The 20556-nt window shown below is 44.4% G+C and overlaps 1 protein-coding gene across 1 annotated transcript in view; it reads left to right on the top strand.

Annotated features, from left to right (window-relative positions):
- The window catches only part of csmd2 (CUB and Sushi multiple domains 2), a 117952-nt gene that overhangs the window by 48336 nt on the left and 49060 nt on the right, over positions 1–20556 (top strand). The window contains exons 6-23 of the mRNA XM_019875580.1: positions 5603–5715; positions 6618–6695; positions 6878–6965; positions 7062–7186; positions 8950–9071; positions 10207–10310; positions 10935–11047; positions 11984–12166; positions 13158–13348; positions 13440–13575; positions 14821–15015; positions 15778–15916; positions 16789–16976; positions 17494–17682; positions 18066–18182; positions 18856–19071; positions 19379–19567; positions 20320–20489. Of these exons, the coding sequence (XP_019731139.1) occupies positions 5603–5715; positions 6618–6695; positions 6878–6965; positions 7062–7186; positions 8950–9071; positions 10207–10310; positions 10935–11047; positions 11984–12166; positions 13158–13348; positions 13440–13575; positions 14821–15015; positions 15778–15916; positions 16789–16976; positions 17494–17682; positions 18066–18182; positions 18856–19071; positions 19379–19567; positions 20320–20489 (2656 nt within the window). The remainder of the gene's footprint in view (positions 1–5602; positions 5716–6617; positions 6696–6877; positions 6966–7061; positions 7187–8949; positions 9072–10206; positions 10311–10934; positions 11048–11983; positions 12167–13157; positions 13349–13439; positions 13576–14820; positions 15016–15777; positions 15917–16788; positions 16977–17493; positions 17683–18065; positions 18183–18855; positions 19072–19378; positions 19568–20319; positions 20490–20556) is intronic.

The following is a 20556-nucleotide window of genomic DNA, read 5'->3' as shown; positions in this document are numbered from 1 at the left end:
TTGCGACTGTCCTCTGCATGCCTGGAATCGTTTCTCCAGACCAAACAACACAGCTTTTAGAATGGATTCCCATTGAGTGCCAAAGCTCAAGTTTTCAACACAACATATTTTCATTTGTGTCTTTATGACTTGTCTCTGCTCTACAATCACACAATAGAAGCCATATTGAGGATTTGGAGTCGTTTCTCAGTGCTGAACGGTTTCAAAAATGACAAGATTTCATCAGTGAGTCTCCCACTGGAGACTTGACTTGAAAACTACGCGCTCATGATTGAGCCCACGTGCGTTAAGAGTTTTTGTATGGACCACCCCGCACATTCCAAAGTTACTGCCTAATTCCGCAGCCGCTTGACGGGCGGTTAAGCCGAAAATCAAACAATAGGCCGGCAAAAGCATCCGGTCTCCTTGCCGTAGGTGAAAAGAGCCTGAGTGGGAGCCAGCCTAAAATCACATCAGTTCCTCTGAGCAACTTGTCGTCTTTGAATCCACATCGGCGAGGCGCACATATAAGCTCCTGATATGATTTAAAGAGTGTTAAAAACCCCCTTGTGTCCCTGTGAAGAAGTCAGAGAGCGACTTGCCGTACACGAGCGGCTACAGTGCATAAAATACTTCAACGCATTGAACATTGTCGTCGGAAGCGGACATGTCGACATTATTTCTTGACCGCATCCGTTCTAAACTACCGCCATGCATTAATTACAAAACTGTTCTCCCCACTTAGCTTCAAAGAAGTATTTGTAGGCTGGCTAGGAATCCGAAAGCTGCTCCGGAGAATATTTGCGCTTCAACCGGGAGTTTTGTGTATGCGATTTAGAATACAACCAAAGGTTGTGGGGCGTTTCCCATGTAAATCGCCAAATTGTGTCGTATGACTTTCGAGAATGAAAATGTTCAATTACAAGCACTTTCGGGCGATAAAAGTGTCCGGAATTGATGACGGCTTCACTTATTTTCACACAGCCTGCAGATTGCGGCCAGCTGTCGGGGGGGTGCAGCATCTTGTTTCGTTGATGAAACGCACGGGACGAGTAATAGCGCTCGAAAAGAAATGTTGATGCTTTGACTGGTGACCATGACTTTTTCCAAACACTCACACCTGAGGTTAATTAGCTTTCTTCATGCATTATTTTGACCTTTTATAGATTGTTCGAGCGCATGATGCGCTGGCTTCCTTGTCAGGGGCTTATTCTTTAAAAGGGAAACTTCTGACTCGGCACTATTTGTCCATTATAAAAAGTGCACATGAGCAGATTGCATGGCAACAGTTTTATATGCCATTTAGTTTTATGAATGTCAGTAAGTTACTGTTGCTAATGGGATGTTGTTAAATCAGGGACACGTTTAATGATCACAGGAACCTCCAAAAATGATTTTTAAAAGATCCTCGTATATTTCGAGCCGTTGCAGAACTCTACAGCAGCCGCTCTCAACAACAGGCACACACTTTGTAGTAGTAGCCCATTATCGCGATATTAATACTTCATTTTTCACGGTTGACAAGTTTGAGATGAACCAAACTTCTCATTTGATTTGTTACCCCAGTAACGATTTTCCGAATGGGTTTATTGTCTGGCTTACTTCATTTAAAGTTTGTTTGTCAATGCGGCAACACGGGTAGGACGATGCATTTACCTCCCGATTTGATTCAAATCACAATAGTTGTGTGGCGATTAATTTATGTTACGATTATTGATTATACTGCCATTCACAAGTATTAGTATTTTCCTCAAACGACACGTTGTTTTCTTGTCTTATAACATGTTAAAACAATATAAACCATCAACAACACGAGTTGAATCGTGCACTTCAATCAATGCAGCCAGATGAAAGTCAGTCACTCTTTCTGACGTTTATTTTAGATGACGTGTTGCCGAATGCTTAAGACTGTTCTCTTGGCACAACAAATTTGCTCCGCGCTGCCATCTGCTGGTGTAAAAAAAAATCATGAAAATCGATGATGAACTTTGACATCGATTTATTGAATCTTGGCGCATAAATTCCAGATAATTGAGCGAATCGTTTTTTTTTTTTTTTTTTTTTTTTTGCACACCCGATGCATCGAGTTATTTATTTTCTAAATAATGGTTCCATTTAGAGTTATACTGATAGCAGGACGGGTATTAAAGAGGTGATTACGTTTGAACAGGGATAGACGAATAGCAAATCTGATGTCCTTCCTTTTACTATACTGAAAGCAAAAACGGCCATTATGGCTCGTTCCGATGCCCCCGGAATACGTTGACATTTACGGATACATCCTAGATGACATCAAACCGTTCCTGTCATTTTACAGCAAACAACCAAATGTCCCATCGACTTTTGTTGACACGCTTTCATCTGATTATCACGGCGAAATTCTCCCTGCCGACTATCCATGCAATCGGTGTGCATCAAATAAAACGTGTCAGGTGATGAAAGCTTTATCTACAGACTTTAAAACACAGCATTAACCTTGAACCAATTGAATAGTCACTTTGATCCCCGCAATGTGCGCTTTGTTTGTGTCGCTTCATGTTTTCACCGCGTGCCACTTTGTCGCTCACCGTTTATGTGTTTGTTCTTGATAAGCCGTCAGTTAAATACGAGGATGAGGGCGCAGCAATCAGTCCTTGAAAAGGACATTTGTTCAAAGTTATGTTTGGTCTCGTACAGTACAATCTGGCTGAAAACGATGCTTGGGTCAAAGAAAACGGGCGGCTTGGATGAAGGCTGGGCGATATGGTTCCAAAGTGTATCACCTCAGTCAATATGTTGAATGTTACCATTTATTTTTAATCCTTCAAATATTATTTTAAAATGTAAATTCGATGTTAAAATGTCATATTTAACCGAAAATAAGAGGTCAAAACAACTATGAGAATTTTAAACATGAAAACAAAATAAATTGATAAAACCAATCAAAAAAAAAAGAAACCCTTTTTTGAACATAATGTGCTCAGTATGTTGTAGTAGTGAACTTTTTTTTTTAATGGGGTACACAAAGAGATGTATGATTGTATGCATTCCTCCAGCTCGAGTTGAGTTTTAATGCCCACTGCGCTCCATGTACTTAACTTTAAACGTATGTGACATATTTTGAGCGGATAGAAAGAAAGAAAGGGAGATGATGGCTGACGTGTTGTTCTTCGCGGAAGGAATTTTTTTTTTTCAAACAGCGTCCTAATTACATGTTCAGTGAGAGCAGAAAATTAGTCCACAAGAGGAACCACATGAACCCCTCCGAAGACAAGACGACACCCTGCCGGGACCAGAAAACTGCCTTTAAATTAGACTGGAGCTGCTAAAATAGAAGGCGGCATATGCTGTTTGTTTGGGGCCAGGGACCATGTCGGCCTGATGACGTTTCAAACTCCCTTCTGCGAAACTTTACCGCCCTGAAGGCCAAAACTTTGACCGGTTGATGGTTTTTCTTTTGTTTCAAGAACTCATTGAAAAGTATTAGCGGTTGAGTTGTTTGGAGCGGCTTTACAGCCTTAAAGCCCCTGGTGCTTGGAGTTGGTGATTTTTTTTTTTTTGATACATCTGAAGGTCAAAGCCAACATTCTCATAGTGCCACGGCAGACTTTCACACTGATTACTTTCCCTGAAGGGATTTTGCCTGTCTATCAGGCGTACGGCCATTTCAGTGTTTCTGCCTCTGTACTGTGTACTTTATCGGGATTAGCCTGTCTTGTGCTGTCATGCTAATCATGAAAATGCCAAAAGTTGAGCTTGGTGCTTTAAAGTCACCGTGACCCCCCCCCCCTCCGACTCCGCTGCGCAGACTTGCATACAGAGCAGACTTGGCCTTGATCTCCTAAAGCAGCTGCGACTACAAGCAACGTCTATTTGCTGGCAGAACGGTCCCTGGGCCTAACTAAGCACGGAAACGCCCACGTGCGAACATGAGCTGTGTTCATTAGGGTGCAGTCATGCCCTAAAAACTGTTTGAACACCTTTGATCCTACTGCGGAGCCGCTTCAATCCGGACACCTCGACTCCACCCGTTGCTTCGGATGCATACCGCGGTGAGTGCCGGGAATACAGAACGGATGACGAAAAAAAAAATCATGCCATGCACGAAATAAATAAATAAAATTAAAAGGACATTTGACAAAGGTTGTGCGGAGGAAAGACATTCACGGTGTTTCACAAAAAACAGTCCCTTTTCGGTACAGGGTACCGTTTGGACTTTTTCCTGCAGGAAAAGGAACCAAAGCTATTATCAAACCAATCAACTCTCAAACCGGAGAACGTGTAAGCTTGTCGTTTAGAAAGCACCCTTAACCCATCATGGAATCCAGCCCATATCCGCCTTCCATCAAAAACATCCTCCTCTTTCACCTTGCCTTGGCCAAAAGCCATTTAATTGGACTCGAACTCATTAAAGAAGTCTCTCAGCCAGTGGAGCTCCGGGCCCGAGGAAAAGAAAACGGATTTAGTGCCGTGCTCTCAAGACAATCGTAAACGAATACAGGAAGGTGCAATGGAGCCATAGAAAGCACAGAGAGCCACAACATCCTTCAGAAGACCTCCAACAGGCTGCTCCACACTCACTGCACCGCTCCCTGAAGTCCCCTTCATTTTCAGACTTATACGTTAGGTGGAGGGGAGGGGGGAAAAAGAAAAAAAAAAAAACGACTTTAGGAGCAGCCACACCGACCACGTACCCGCCACGATAAATGAGGGTTCACTGTACTTGAATTTCTCGCGCACTTATGAGAGCTCTTTGGTTCATTTGAGTCCATAATTGTAACAATTCATGTGCTACCAGTTGTGAGGGTGAACTATTGTTACATTTTTTTTTTTTTTCGCAAAATGTATATATTCTCTGATAGTTTTGTATACAGCGCAGTTCGTGTTTTTGGAGTCATTCACAGGATTGCAACAAAATCTTAGACGGATATCTTGTGATGCATGTCAACACGCGAACGACATCACACCTTCTCAAAGTTATTTGGCAGCCGAGGCTCCCTTGAGTCGTCAGGGTGTCGTATGATAAAAGCGCACGACCCCGAGTGACTTTGTCCTGAACGAACAGCAGAAGTGCCTGCTCAGCAAGAACCCTCGTTACTACACAGATCAGGAGACGCATTAAGTGTTTGTGAAGTATGGTTTGCAAATTCCTTTTTCCAAAGCCTGGAAATAAAGTGCCTTGTTCCTGCATTGTCATGGATGGTCCAATTTCTTTTTTCTTTTCTTTTTTTATTGGCCAACAATTTGGTGAAGTGTTGCTCACATTAACTTCCCACTTGAACACTCTTTCTTGTATATCTAGAATGCAGACTGAATATAATAGCGGTGTCTTTGTTTGGGGGGGGGGGGGACCCAAACACTTACAAAGGGAATAAGATGTGCAAGTGGTCGAAGAGGTTGTATTTCGTGAGGGAAAATAAATAAATAAATAAAACACTTGGAAAAAGTCTCCAAAAGTTCCGGCAGCACTTTAGCGCTTGCGGCTTTGTTTGTGAGCACGGGGGGCCTTTTCTTGAAGTGCATTCGGGTCCACAAGATGCGCTGACGTGCGCGTCTGCTGTGTACAATCTGTTCACATCCGCGTGCTCAAAGGCTCCCAACCTCATCATGGGCGATACTTAGGTCCTCTCTGTCTTGCTTCCAGGTTCACCGGCCCCAACCTTCCCTCCCCCATTATCAGCAGCAAGAACTGGCTTCGTCTGCACTTTACATCCGACGGCAACCACAAGCTGAAAGGTTTCAGTGCTCACTACCAAGGTAGGACGATATGCATCTCCCCAAATGTCTCTCGGTGTCCATTTTCATGTACATTGATTTCATTGCCATCCCTCTGAAGAAACACATTCCTCTTTGATGACCCAGCGTCTGTCAAGGTTCCAAATCATGCGCAAAACATTCACTTGTGGAGGAATTTAAATGGAGGTTAAATTTCATTGCGGATTGCGCTGCAATTTACAACCGTTACGCTCCGGGCGGAGGACATAATCGTCCCATTTTTGGACATTCGGTGGCTACTCGCATTGCGTGCTGAAGCCCGAGTGCCAAATCTCAACCTGCGGACTTGCGTCAAAAGATAATTCATAATATAGGAGGGCGACGAATCTGCCGAGCGCACTCATGTCACTGGGGAAATAAAATGTTAATGACCTTACTGTTCATTTTGTTCCACTCTCAAGACGACACCAAACAGAGAAGATGATGTCAAGCCCAGTGGAGGAAAAGCTGATAGCTTGAATGACAAGATTTTGCTTTTGTTTTTTTTTCATTTATACGGACAACATACTTGCTTTTTTGTGGTTTTCACTGGTTTCCTTCTGTACTCTTAACACCGTTGATTGCATCCTTGTTCACATTTCAAATTTAAACTGATTGATCATCCCCGCCATCGTTGCGCTCACTTTGCATACCGACTGCACATTGCACACCCTAGGATGTTGATGCCCAAATTCAATCACCTCTTATGCTGCCATTTTTCATCTTATTACTTTTTGAGGTTGAACTCACACACACACACACACACACACACACACACACACACACACACGCATATAATTGAGAACATGAAAGGATATTATGCACGCCTTATATGGTAATTGTGTTGAAAATGTTGTTTTGTTAATCCAAAAAAAAAAAAAAGTTGATTGGTTTTCTGTCTCCAGTAAAGAAGATGACTGAGCTGAAATCTCGAGGTGTAAAGATGTTGCCGAGCAAAGACAACTACCACAAGATATCCGTGTGTAAGTCAATCAAGTCATTTTCCGGCTTAATAATAACGGACAATAAAAATATGCTTAAATAGATGCTCATAATTTATCGCATGCCCTGAGTTTCTTATTCAATAAAGCCAAATTGCAGTGTCATTCAGTATAACAGAAGTCAATTCTTTATTTTTCTTCCCCTGTGCGTGGTTTGAATGCAGTGTCTCAAATGGGTGTAGCGCAAGGACACAACATGTGTCCGGACCCTGGCATCCCAGATCGGGGCAAAAGAAAAGGCTCAGACTTTCGGTAAAAAACAAAGAACACTCACCATGCCTTGAATATTGAGAAGGGAACGTCAACGAGAGCCGCGTTGTTTTTGAATGTATGTCGACCCGACTACAGGCGAGGAGCCACAGTGCATTTCTCCTGCGACGAGGGTTATGAGCTGCAAGGCTCCAAGAGCATCAGCTGTCTGCGAGTGACTGACAGCTACGTGGGCTGGAGTGACGAGAGGCCCATCTGCAGAGGCAAGTGTTGACAACGCGCCCGAGCGTGTTGGCGTTCGAGAAATGGAAGCCACCGCAATATGCTCCGCGTTTGACGTCGTCTCGGTTACGAAGGTTGCATGACTTGATCGTGGTGGTGTGAGTCTGTTATTAAATATATCTGAGATAGATACGGCCGAGGACAATAATGTGCATGCCCAATATTATCGGCAACGTTGCCCTTTAGTATTCATTTCCATATCCCTTAGTCACCCTTTGGTCCGGCACCTCGTTCCGATTCACGTAGTTAATGATGATTAAACACACACACATTAAATCAGGCGGGAATAATTGAAGACCTGTATCCTGAATTAGCATTAGTCACCATTAAAATAAAGACATGCAGTGTGGAGGCTCCAAATCTATTCTCTTTTCAAGAGCATTAGCTTTCAATTATGTAACGTGGTCTTTTAGAAAAATTTTTTGCCACATACTGTGGCCCTTCCTCCGTACTGTATTATCTTTATAGGGGTCATCTTTAAGGTCAAAGCAACTCATATTAATTGCTTCGCCGCGGCTTTTCTAAGAGTTTTTGCTTGTAAATAATTTCAGCCACTCTAAGGTGCTCGTACGCACGCACACATACACACAACACAAACACACACACACACGCGCGCGCGCACACACTTCCCTCCATGCACTCATTGAAATTCTGCTTTCATTTGAAAGGATGTTCAACAGCTCGACCATGCAGATCGCCGCAGGCCTTTGATAACAAAAGTCACGTTGTCCTTTGAAGGATGGGCGGCTTCAAAGTTTCCACTTCCTCTGCATTGAGGACCGATTGTTGTCCAAACTGATTGCCTTGTTGTCTACTTTGCGTTTCTTATGATTGTGTCTGTCACTGATGTTCCATATCGAGAAATAAATGTCCAAAGTCCCCGATGTGCCTTCATTCCAAAGCGGGGAGATTTGCAAGTTGATCCGATCAGCATGAAAACACGGTTTTCATGCTGTCTTCTTAGAAGTAAGCTAATGCTCTTAACGCTTCTTTATATACGACCATTATATACTTTGTGCAAAGTACCTGAAACAACAATTTTTCTCCTAAAAGGAATGATTGAATGGTGTGGAGTAATCTGCCGCTCGCATTGTATTTGGAGTGGTGCAAAACCTTGAAGGTCCATTTCGAAGCCTCACTGTGAAGGGGAACGTCTTACTTCTGTCTGACGTTATATATGGGAGTCTCGCAGCTTTCATCAAGTTTTATTTCTCAAAGTTATGATTGTTATCATAAATCACAGTGGACTCTTTGGCATGGCTTCATGGATTTTCAAAGACCAGGAACCGATTAAAAAAAGACAGAATTTCCTGTACTTTACAGATTTGGTCAATCCCATATTTAATATCAGTAAGAACAGAACATATAGCTTTGTCATCTGTGTGATATATATATATATATATATATATACCGTATATATCATATGTTAAAGAATTAAACCCTGAGGGAGTCCATCTGGAGCTGATTCAACATAACCAAGAGAAGCAGATAATGATGTTCTAATAAGATTGGAAGGAATCCAATTTAGAAATGTGCCTCCGAGGACGAACCACAAACGAAGGTTTTACGATTAACCTGATCGACGGCCGCACTCAGGTCAAGAAGTATCAGGAGTACAAACATGAGGGCTTTCTCATCTAATGCGGATCACTGCAGTTTTGCACGTTGAGAAACGCTGAGTGTGTACTCAGAATGTTGGTGATCCAAAGTATCCCCCCCCTCTCCCCCCTTCTCTCTGTTTTAGCTCCGATGTGCGGAGGTCAATTACGAGGACCCAGTGGTGTCATGACGTCTCCAAACTACCCGGTCCAATACGACAACAATGCTAACTGCACTTGGGTCATCACTGCGACAGACACATCTAAGGTAGGACTCAATGAAAGAATAAATGCCGGCGTCACTGTGGAATTTGAAACTGGACAGTGATTTGCACTTTACTTTGGAGTCAGCTAATCCTTCGTTAAGCATCTCCAGTTGGTCCAGAATGCTGCTGTTGCTTTTTGACTACTACTCGTAAGAGGGAGCATATAACTGGCATCCCTTCACTGGCTCTCGATACATTGTAGAGTTCTATTTAATATCCTATTTGTTTTCAAATCGTGAAATGGCCTCACCCCACCTGACCACTCTGAGCTCCTGCGCAACTGCCTGCTGCCTCGGGTTTGCGGACGAGACACGATAAGAGGTAGCGAGAACTAAGCGGAGGCTCAGAGGGGATCGGGCCTTTTTCGTTGCTGATCCGTCTCTTTGAGCGTTAGGCAAGCCCCCTCGCTGCCCACCTTTAAAGCTCGTCTTAAAACTCACAATTTTATTCTTTGGCTTTTGACTCGTGATTTTCGTGGCCTTTGACGTGATTTTAAGTGTTACTATTTTTGTTCTCTCTCTCTCTCTCTCTCTCTCTCTCTCTCTCTCGCTCTCTCTCTCTCTCTCTCTCTCTCTCTCTCTATATATATATACTGTATACATACACACACACACACACACACACACACACACACATACACACAATTTGGAGGCTTTCTAAATTCACCACATGGCATCGGTTCTTATGTCGAACAATATTAGCAATAAAGAAAATGGAAAAAGGAGGCTACACTGGAAACAGGCCAGTTAGAGACAAATTGACTTGTTTGAGCCACTCGTTGTGAGGAGACAAGGTGAAAAACAAAGATGTAAATGAGATCGGGATGCTTTGCAAGTGTTCGGGGTATCTATCCGGTGTTACAACCGCCTTGAAGGCCTGTACTCCAATCTGCGCTGATTGGTGTTTGTACACCGAACAAAAGATGTTTTGATTGAGGATTTGTGGAGTCATGTTAAAGGGCAAATGGTTGAAGGAAACGCTGCGAGAGACTGATAAAGGCCAGATGGAGATAATGGAAAGATGGAAAGGGGAGAGGGTGGGGGGGGGGGGGACCGACGCAAAGGCATCTGTCAGATATGTTTGATCCAGCATCTGTTATTTCAATTGCTCTCATCGCAGTGCCCAATGTTGTCTTAGGTGATCAAGCTGACGTTTGAGGATTTTGACCTGGAGCGCGGCTATGACACGCTGACAGTGGGGGATGGCGACATGGTGGGGGACCAGAAGACCATCTTTCATGTGTGAGTGACGTCTCTGCCCCACTTTTCTGACCTCTCTGCATATGTCCTTAAACACATGTTGCGTTATATTCAGTCCCAATGTTATTGTTGCCCCTTTGCTTCTGTCAGGCTTAGTTTCTTTGATGTGTTCTCGTTTTGGCAAAGCGAATTCCCTCCATCTCTCTGTTGTCTTTCCCAACCCTTGATGCAATGGCGCATGCGAAGTGGCCATAGAACAGGAAGATCAGAGCCGTTTCATTGAACGATGATAATGACCACTGCAAGTTGCTAAATTGCTGGAAAGACCGTCATCAGACACCACCTGCTTCATATTCCAACCACCTCCCAATTGCCGTCTTTACAATTGGCACCTCTAATCACTTACTCTCTGTGTTGGAATTCCGAACTAATTAGAATTGAGTGAAATTACTATTCAGATTGGGCCAAATTACTTTGGTGCCGCTGACTGATCTTGACTCCATTTCACACCAACTTGGCCCCAACTCTTGAATTTGTCCCCCCGCCCCCTTCTTCTTCTTGCTTGCATCAAAGACAGGTTTTACCTTCTGGACTGTGTGTTTTGATTTAATATGTAATGTCAGACAATGAAGAACAGAACTCAGAATGCCGAAATGTGTTTATTAGCCTGTCAGGTACCAGCACTCCGGACCTCGTGGTCAGTACCAGTCACCAGATGTGGCTCAATTTCAAAACAGATGATACCAGTGGCTCTCTGGGCTTCAAGGTGTCTTACGAAGGTAAGGGCTGCTTGAAAGCTTCCCATCTGTGACGGTGAGCAGGGTGTCTGCCTTGTCAAGTGGTTATTGTCGCAGGTAAATAAATGAAGCTCAATCTCTCGTCACCGAGGGTGATCAAGGTCGAGAAGTGCGACTTTTCAAAAGCCTGTCGCTTTATGAATCGCTTTTACCTTTGGCTGCGTTGCGAGTTTTCTCCCCGGCCCACAGATGCTTGTTTTTCACCATTAAAAATAACCCAGAAAGTAGAACACTGTTCAGAAAGCAAATGTAATTAAAACGATGAGTTCTGCTTAATGAAGGGGAAGATATGCTTTGAATTCTTTCAACTCTCAAACCTAATTTGCATCCTTACTTGTTTCTAAACCTAATCAATACTATTTACTGATAACGTCATTGCAGTATACATATTTACACCTCACCTTACCAGTCTAATGCATCAAAAACCGAATGCCGTCCTCAGTTACGATTTCAAAGTCGACCTATTTCGTGCGCTATGCCCATGAATGTTACATGCCAGTATTTGCCACATCGAGCCTTTTTGTCATTCTCTGCCTTTTGAGATCTCCTCACTTTTGTTGTTGACAGTCATGTAAGTTTGAGAGCCCATTGGAACGCTTGGATAGTTCTGCTAAGCCAAACAGACAAGTTAACAAGCGCGCCATCACAGCCTTTTTCTCATTCATACGAAGCAAATACTGTTTAGACTTAAGACAATGTACGCAGAGGAACACGGAAAGATACATAATCATCGACAAGCCCGTGGGCAGTGAGGATATCTGTCTGTATTTCGGTTTGCTTTGGTTACGCAACATTTTTGCGTAGAATTCGACTGACTTTGTCATGTTTCAGTTCGTTTGGCTGGCGATCCAATTCAACACGGCATCATCTCAAAATGTGGTTTCACTCGTAATCTGCCATGTGTGTTTTCCCCGACAGAAATTGACCAAGGGAGCTGCGGTGACCCCGGCATCCCCGCTTACGGTAAACGAGAGGGGGCAGGTTTCCGTCATGGGGACAGGCTGTACTTTGAGTGTTTGCCCGCTTTTGAGCTGGTGGGAAAGAAGAACATCACCTGCCAGAAAAACAACCAGTGGTCGGCCAAGAAACCCAGCTGCGTTTGTAAGTTCCGGCCTTGCGCATGGATTCGCATGAACGCAATGAATTTGTGCACTTTAATATGCATGCCCGGCGCAGACCAGCGCGGGGATAATGTACGGTCGGATTACCTCCGCAGTTTGCAGAGGACCAATGTGAGGTTTGAAACAACGCGCTCGTTTATTTTCCGGTTATCACAAAGAAAGACAAACTGAGGAAGTTGCGGTTGAGGGGAACAAAGAGCGGGCCACGCAAATTATTCCCTGTTGTTGTGTACATGATAACGCGTTAGCCTGCGCGGTAATCTGTGTTATCGAGATAAACATTTATCACTTTTGTCAACAAACACACGGTTCAGTTCGGCATAAAGATACGTTTTTGTGATTGACACACAGCGGTGGCAATGTCAAAAAAGATTCGCTTCACCAAATCTCGTCCACTGGCCCGTACTTTGTGAAGTGGAAGCAGCAAGGGCGTCGTTCTTGAAATTACACAAATTAACGCTGACGGATCCTCGTGTTCACCAGCGCTGTTGCTATTTTCGGCACCCAACTGTTGGCATTTATGCCACGGCGCATCGTGCAAATGCTCCTTCCGAGGCAACATCACTTGACTTGTCCCACACAAAGACAAATTGTCCCGAAGACATCACTCTTGATAATCTGAAGCTCAGCAAAACAAGAGCTCGTCAGCGCTCAAATGTGTCTCGAATGTCCGCAGAGCGAAATGCTAATTGAACGGTTGGAAAAAAATGACGTGAAATAACACCCTATTTTAGCAAACGACCTTCATTGCATTCATTGAATGAAGATCAGTAGTTTCCAGCTCATTGGGCTCCATAATTATTCTTCTTTTATTCCTGTCCCGTTACCTCCTTAATGCTGCGATGACTATGGACTGAATAGAATATATCTCACTAATATAATTACGTTTAACAGCTTTCCCATTTATTTTATTTGATCCTTTTTCTTCACCTGGCTTTCTTTTCTGCATATTTTGTCCGAATTCTGCGCAGTTTCCTGTTTCTTCAACTTCACCACACCCTCCGGGGTGCTGTTGTCCCCAAACTACCCGCAAGAATACGGCAACAACATGCACTGCGTTTGGCTGATCATCACCAACCCAGAAAGCCGAATCAATTTGGCTTTCAACGACCTGAGCATGGAGAAACAATTTGACTTCCTCTCGATTAAGGATGGGGGAAAGGTACTTTCCGCTCCCCAATTCTCAACATTTTACCGTTTCATTCTGACAGTCTTTCATTAATTTTTTTTTTTTTTTTTTTTTTTATTGCCAGGCTGAGTCTCCTATTCTGGGCACCTTCTCCGGAGACGTTCTCCCGCCTCCCATAACAACGAGCGCCCACGTCGCCCGCTTGGAGTTCTTGACTGACCACACGTACACAAACCGAGGTTTTAACATCACTTTTACGAGTAAGTATCAGAGGTGATAAACCCTATTCGAGGTTTACCGGTAAGCCTGACATCACGTTTTCTGTTCGAGATGGTGTCCTTGCCAATGCGTATGCAAATGAAACTCATAAATCAAGTGCTCTAACAATGAGCCACCTATCTCCCACCAACTCCTCCACCTCTGAGTCTTTGCACACTCACACTGCAAGTGACTCCGAGAAAATGATAAACACCCTGTCTTTCTTTGTTTTTTGTTTTTTTTTTGTCGATACAGAGGCTTGACATCTAAATAAATCTAGAACCAAGAGGAACGCATCCTTAGCCGACAAACACATTGCAGCAGCGCTCATTATATTCTATTCTGGGTCGTCGCTGACTTCTGAGGGACTATCCAGATGGGTTTGATACACGTCGGGAAACCTGTTTCACGGGCTTATACTGTACGATAGTCCTTTTTTTTTTCTCTGCAGGATTGTTGAAGTCATTGCAGATGCAAAATTTGTCCATGCTAAATTCTTGAAAGTAAGACAAGGGTTTATGGTTTGGGTTAGGGTCCCTTTTCCGAACTCTTTCAACTGGTTGACAAATAAACCACTTGGGTTGGTGGATGTCAATCAAACGATTCCAAGTCAGATTCCTCAGAGCATTTTGAAATGTTTCTGATTCACAAGGTGACACGAAGCACCCTGCTCAGAAAGGGACTCCCCAGTGAAAGCGCATTGTGAAAAGCACATGGCAGCTCATGCATTATAATGAGAAAGTTGTAAAGGGTGAATATATAACGAATATAGCCCGGCGACAGGAGCTGTCAATTGAAGGTGCCGCATCGTTCCGGAGGACAATATCGTCTGACTGCAAATCCCCCCCCAACATCATTCACGTTAATTAAGGAAGCGCCAAACTGCATTGAGCCCATTTTGGCTGTGTTAATAAATAACAGCATGATGGATGATGTGTGGCTCACGCTCGGTTTGGGTTCAATGGATCCATGTGGGGGATCCATCAACACCTACTTGTCACCTAGCTGCAAGTATGGCTAAGAGTTAGTGTGAAAGAAGCGCAGGTGATGTATTGGTGGATTTTCTTCCAGGGTTTGACTCCAGTGACTGTTTGTGTGTCTCTACTGGATTCTGTTTTGATTTATTTCAAAACATCATGGCAAGCAGATCTTTGTTTGGAGATGAGACCCATTCTAGTGCTTCATTCAAACATGCGGCGTGGATGTCTTTTACATTTTACCCTCTTGTCCTCTGTACTTTCTTGTAGCGTTTCGCCACAATGAGTGCCCCGACCCAGGAGTCCCGGTTAATGGGAAGCGATTTGGTGAAAGCCTTCAGCTCGGAAGTTCCATCTCATTCCTTTGTGAGGAGGGATTTGTGAAGACCCATGGCTCGCAAACCATCTCCTGCATCCTCAAGGATGGCAACGTGGTGTGGGACAATGCTGTTCCGCGATGCGAAGGTGAGGAAATATACTCTCAAAATGCTCGCACTGACCAGACGTAGGGCTGTTCCAATAATTTTTGTTTTCAAGACGCATGCATCAGAATCAGAACAGCTTTCATGTCACTGTACCACGGCGAACGTTGAAATTGAACATACGCAACCTGTCCAGGAGACGGACAAACAGTGACCAACAGGAGAGTCTGCCAGATCGCATTTTACAGCATCCTGTTTTCACACATGAAAGAAAAACATTCCAGAGTAAGCTCCTGTCAAGGGAGCACAGTGTGTATGTGAAGAAAGACAAAACTCCCCGAACAGGCATTCATTAATACATGACAGAGGTGGGGTAGGGAATGTGACAGCTCTCCTGAAGAGGGCACGCTTCACAGCCATCAAGGCGCCACCAAGTCCCATTCTCCAGGTGCGCGATAATAGTGGAAGGTTTTCATTTGAGTCAAGGTATGTGTGTTCTGGTTCACGATGGGTGTTCCCCTTTCTCAGATTGACGCTGGTGAAATGTATTCACAGGCATGTTTATGAAATGGACGTGTGTCGTGCATGTTCCTGTGCGATAGGCACACATGCAATTGGGTTATTGTCCTTGGGGAAAATCATTAACCTTGAAGTGAACGGTCACCAGTTGACATTTGCAGGAAAAGAATTGGAATGAGGCGGGACTCGATGCAAGGGCTCGTTTATGTAGCCTGTCAGATGTCATCTGGCAAAGACGTGCCTAATTCCATCTCGATCTGCTCTGTCTTGTCCTTCTTTCTTGTAGCCCCCTGTGGAGGAGAGCTGAAGGCTCCCAGTGGGATCATCCTCTCTCCTGGCTGGCCAGAACTTTATAAGGAGGCTCTTATCTGTGAATGGATCATTGAAGCTCCTCCAGGCTACCCCATCAAGATCATCTTCGACAAGTGAGTCAACCATCTCGCACACATGGTATTTCCTGCAATTTTGGGCTGTTCGTTTCGATTGGTCTCGTATTCTTGTGTTGATGTTAGTTAGCCCTTTCTAGGGGCAACGCAGTCAATGCAATGCACATTAACATATGACCCCCCCCCCCAACTAAGATGACACGTTTTATCGAATAAGCCCTCATAAGTATTTGATCCCTTTTATATGATACTCAATCCCGGAAGAGATTGCTGCATCTTTTCGCAAACAGGAGCCAACCCGCACACAAAGAAAGCTCGTCAAGATATGCGAGTAGTTGTGCATGCATTTTCTATGCGAGTGTCTGTCAGGGGACAGTGGAAAGATGGGAGAATGTAATCTGCTGCGATGGTTGTGTGCTCGAGTGAGAGACAGCGACAGGGTGTCAGTAAGGGGGGGGGGGGCGCTGCGGGATAAAACGCAACATTAGCGTTTCACCAAGGCTCATCCTCATGTCCTCATCCCTTGCCTTGATAGCACGCCATGAAAAATGAATCCAACATAAATGTTTGTTCGTCTATCATTTTTATGTAGCATCAATAAAATATCACAAAACACTTCATTTAGATAACACAGCTCGGAGTCACAGCAATTTATTCGGGTCTTTTGAAGATGAAGTGCCTCGACTTGCAAAAGGCAGAGGCAAGCTCAGAACGTGCACATTGCAGAGTGTCGCACAAGCACACTCGGGGAAAGATGCCAAATTCCTTCAAATAAATCTGTAAATTGTGAATAATTCACCTTGTCATGCATGTGTCCGCCGTGGAAATATACAATTCTCAATTTCACTTGAAATTCCTCTCAAAAATAAAGACTCCCGCAACCACTTGAAAAGCCATTTCCTCGCCCTCAGGTTCCGCACTGAGGTCAACTACGATGTCCTGGAGGTCCGGGATGGCCGTTTTCCCTCTTCACCACTGATCGGAAGTTACCAGGGCACTCAAGTTCCTCAGTTCCTCATCAGTACCTCCAGCTTTTTGTATCTCCTCTTCTCCACGGACAAGAGCCACTCTGACATCGGCTTCCGGATACGCTACGAAAGTAAGAGCTTGGATTGTTGAACTTGCAGATGTCGCGCCGACGCCCCCTGGGAGGTTGTCATTAGGCAGACCCAAATTAGGTGCAATAGCGATGAACTGTCAGATGTTTTAGTTGGAACATCGAGAATTAGGAAACTACATGAGCTGATAAATCAGTCACATATACCTTTCCCAGACTTACACGCCAAATTCTCTTCATTTCCTCTGGTTGGGCTCGCAGCAATATCCCTTTGCAGTTCCTCTGTAGGTAAATCTTTGCAAAGCATGAATAATTTACTTTCAGCCCCACTCATGCAAAAACATTGCGGAGTGGAAAAGAGGACTAAAACTTCTCATTGGTTTGTCGAAAAAGGATGCTCCAGTAAATAATTAATCATGGCCGCCCCCCCCACCCCCCACCTCAAAAAGTGCTGCATTTAAGTATTCTTTGCCCCCTGATTGACCTAATGCAATTCAGGGAATTCTGTTGGCACATGTCTCTTCATATTTTTTTGCTCGTTTGCACCCCTTCTCTGCAGCTTTGAAGCTGCAGTCAGATCACTGCGTGGACCCGGGCATCCCCGTCAACGGACTGCGCCACGGAAACGACTTCTATGTGGGCGCTCTGGTGACATTTAGCTGTGACGCGGGGTACACGCTCAGTGATCCGGAGCCTCTGGAGTGTGAACCCAATTTTCAGTGGAGCCGCCCACTGCCGAGCTGCGACGGTACGCTCCGCTACGGTGACCTCACAATCAAACAGCTTCCCGTTTTCTTCAACTGTAAATGCTTGATTTTTTTGGCACACCAATATTGATAACAGCAAGCGTTTTGTTTTTTTCTTTTGCTCATAAATGCAACCAGGGTTATCATTTTTAATTTTGTTAGTTTTAATTCATCTTCAGAACTGGTTTGTTGGTAATTAGGTGTTTTGTTTTGGGTTTTTTTTTCGTTCATTTCGGCAAATGAATGAAGGAATGAATAATGAGGACTTGTGACAATTTTTCCATGTCCATCTACTCTAGTTTGTCCTTCTGAACGCCTGACCTGTCTGTTCTCATTTCTCTTCCTGGCTGCACGCGCTCCGTTCCCATCGTCTTTTCGACACCAGCCCTGTGCGGGGGTTACATCCAGGGCAACTATGGCACCATCCTGTCTCCCGGCTTCCCAGACTTTTACCCTCACAACCTCAACTGCACTTGGATCATCGAGACCTCCCACGGCAAAGGTGAGCAGACGAATTCTGTGTCGACATGTTCGAGCCGTCAGAATCCATTTACCTTACAATGTCATCTACCTTCCATCTTAAGTGGCCTTTATGCATCGCCGAACAAGCTGTCATTATGTACGAGAGCAGCACTGATAGGCTGGCCTGGGGCTACATTGCCGCGGGAAGGCTCACCAGTCATGTCACTGTTGGAACGGGGCGAGCGTCAAATTGACACAGACATTTTTTTTTTGGTATCATGCTCGCGGCTTTTATGTGTTGATCTTCTTTTTTTAAAAAAAAATACAGTGTAGAATCTCCTGACATGTTGAGCTCGTGAAAATAGTACAACACAAAATTACACACACATCTCAAACTTAGAAACTTGACAGGCGGCAATTTTGTTTGGGAAATGAAACACATGACAAAAGCTTTTCCTTAATTGTGACTTTATTCGAACGATTTCAAGAAATCAACTTAGGACATATGCTCATCAACCTTTGTCCAATACAAGGAAAAAAAAAAAGCTGCCTGAATGTATTTTGGTCTGAAACACAGGACCGAACTACCATACAACCAAGAGTATCCCAAGTGAAGAATTTTGCGTGTAAAAACCCAAGAAATAAAAACTAATAAAAAAGAAAAAAAGAAAGACATTTTGAACCCTGCGCTTTGATCCCCCATGCATTTTCAGGTGTGCAGTTTAACTTCCACACTTTCCATCTGGAGAGCCCCCACGACCACTTGTTGGTGACGGAGAACGGCAGCTTCTCGCAGCCCCTGTGGAGATTGACGGGCTCCACGTTGCCTCCACATCTGAGCGCCGGGCTCTTTGGAAACTACACGGCTCAGATTCGCTTCCTCTCGGACTTCTCCGTTTCGTACGAGGGCTTCAACATCACGTTCTCCGGTGAGCTCGGGTTCCGTGATTTGGCCGTTTTTGAAACAGGCTCTTGACACAAACAGCGGCGCTGAGCTTTGGGGAGCTTATATTACAACTGTGTTACATTCAATGCACCCAAAAAGGAAAGACGCTGATGTTATGATTTAATTTTGAAGGTGCTGTCAAAGAGTTAGTCACTATATCGCAGTGTTGTCAAGATTGTGACGTTTCTGGCACTTTGTCTATGTAGCCAAACAAAGAGTGTACCGTTGTTTTTAGAATGATGACTTCACATGTTTGTGTTTATTTTTGCGGTTTTGTGTTTCCCCCCCAGAATATGATCTGGAACCATGCGAAGATCCGGGAATCCCGCCCTACAGTACCAGAAAGGGCCTCCAGTACGGCGTGGGAGATGCCCTCATCTTTTCCTGCTTCCCCGGTTACAGACTCGAGGGTCCTGCGAGAGTGGTGTGCTTAGGGGGTCGGAGGCGGGTCTGGAGCTCCCCTCTGCCAAGGTGTGTTGGTAGGTGGTCACATACTTTATTTTAGCTTTGGTCACCCCCGTACGCCATTACATCGTCATGCCACCACAAAAGGTTGTTCACATGCACTGAATGACCTCATTCATTGAATTCCCCTCTTCATTTTGACATCAGATGTATTCATGGATATTAATTTTACTCTGAACTGAAAAAAAAAAAAAATGAAGGATGAAGACGACACTATGAGTCTTGGACCTTAAACAGGCAGCGATGTCATCAATGGATATTAATTTTACTCTGAACTGAAAAAAAAAATAAATGAAGGATGAAGACTTCACCATGAGTCTTGGACCCTAAACAGGCAGCGATATCATCACTCCTGAAGTCATTGAAAAAAATTCCAGCCCATGAGTGAGCTTGGAGAAAAAAAATAAAACAAAACTCATTTTTGAGCGAAAATGAGTGTTAATCATCGTCAGATATCACTGGAGTGATGTAAAATTCCAGCCCATGAGTGAGCTTGGAGAAAAAAACACATTTTGGAGCGAAAATGAGTGTTAATCATCGTCAGATTTCACTGCAGTGATGCACGGCTCAACTTTCCTTTACGGGCTCTGACCGCATCGTTTCCTCCTCCACTCATTTCCCCATGCATGAGAGAATAAATAGATATCGCGTGCGCTGAGTCACAATCATATAGCGATTGACATGTCGTCTGCTCTCGCCAAAATCCTCCCCCCTTCGCCCTTTCCGCTGTCCCGTCGCTCTCCCCGTTCCCTCTCTTTCTCTCTAGCCGAATGTGGCTCCTCCGTGACTGGCATGCAAGGGGTGCTTCTCTCCCCCAATTACCCCGGTTACTACGACAACAACCACGAGTGCATCTACTCCATCCAGACGCAGCCGGGCAAAGGCATCCAACTGCGAGCGCGAGACTTCCGTCTGGAGGAAGACGACAAACTCAAAGTGAGCGATGGGAAGGAGTTTCCCTCCCTGGGCGTTTGCAGCCGCGTGAGCGTGCTTGGAGGCTCAA

This window comes from Hippocampus comes, unplaced genomic scaffold, assembly GCF_001891065.2.
Source record: "Hippocampus comes isolate QL1 unplaced genomic scaffold, H_comes_QL1_v1.1 scaffold12, whole genome shotgun sequence".
Lineage (NCBI taxonomy): Eukaryota > Metazoa > Chordata > Actinopteri > Syngnathiformes > Syngnathidae > Hippocampus > Hippocampus comes.
This window is presented reverse-complemented; position numbering and strand designations above follow the sequence as displayed.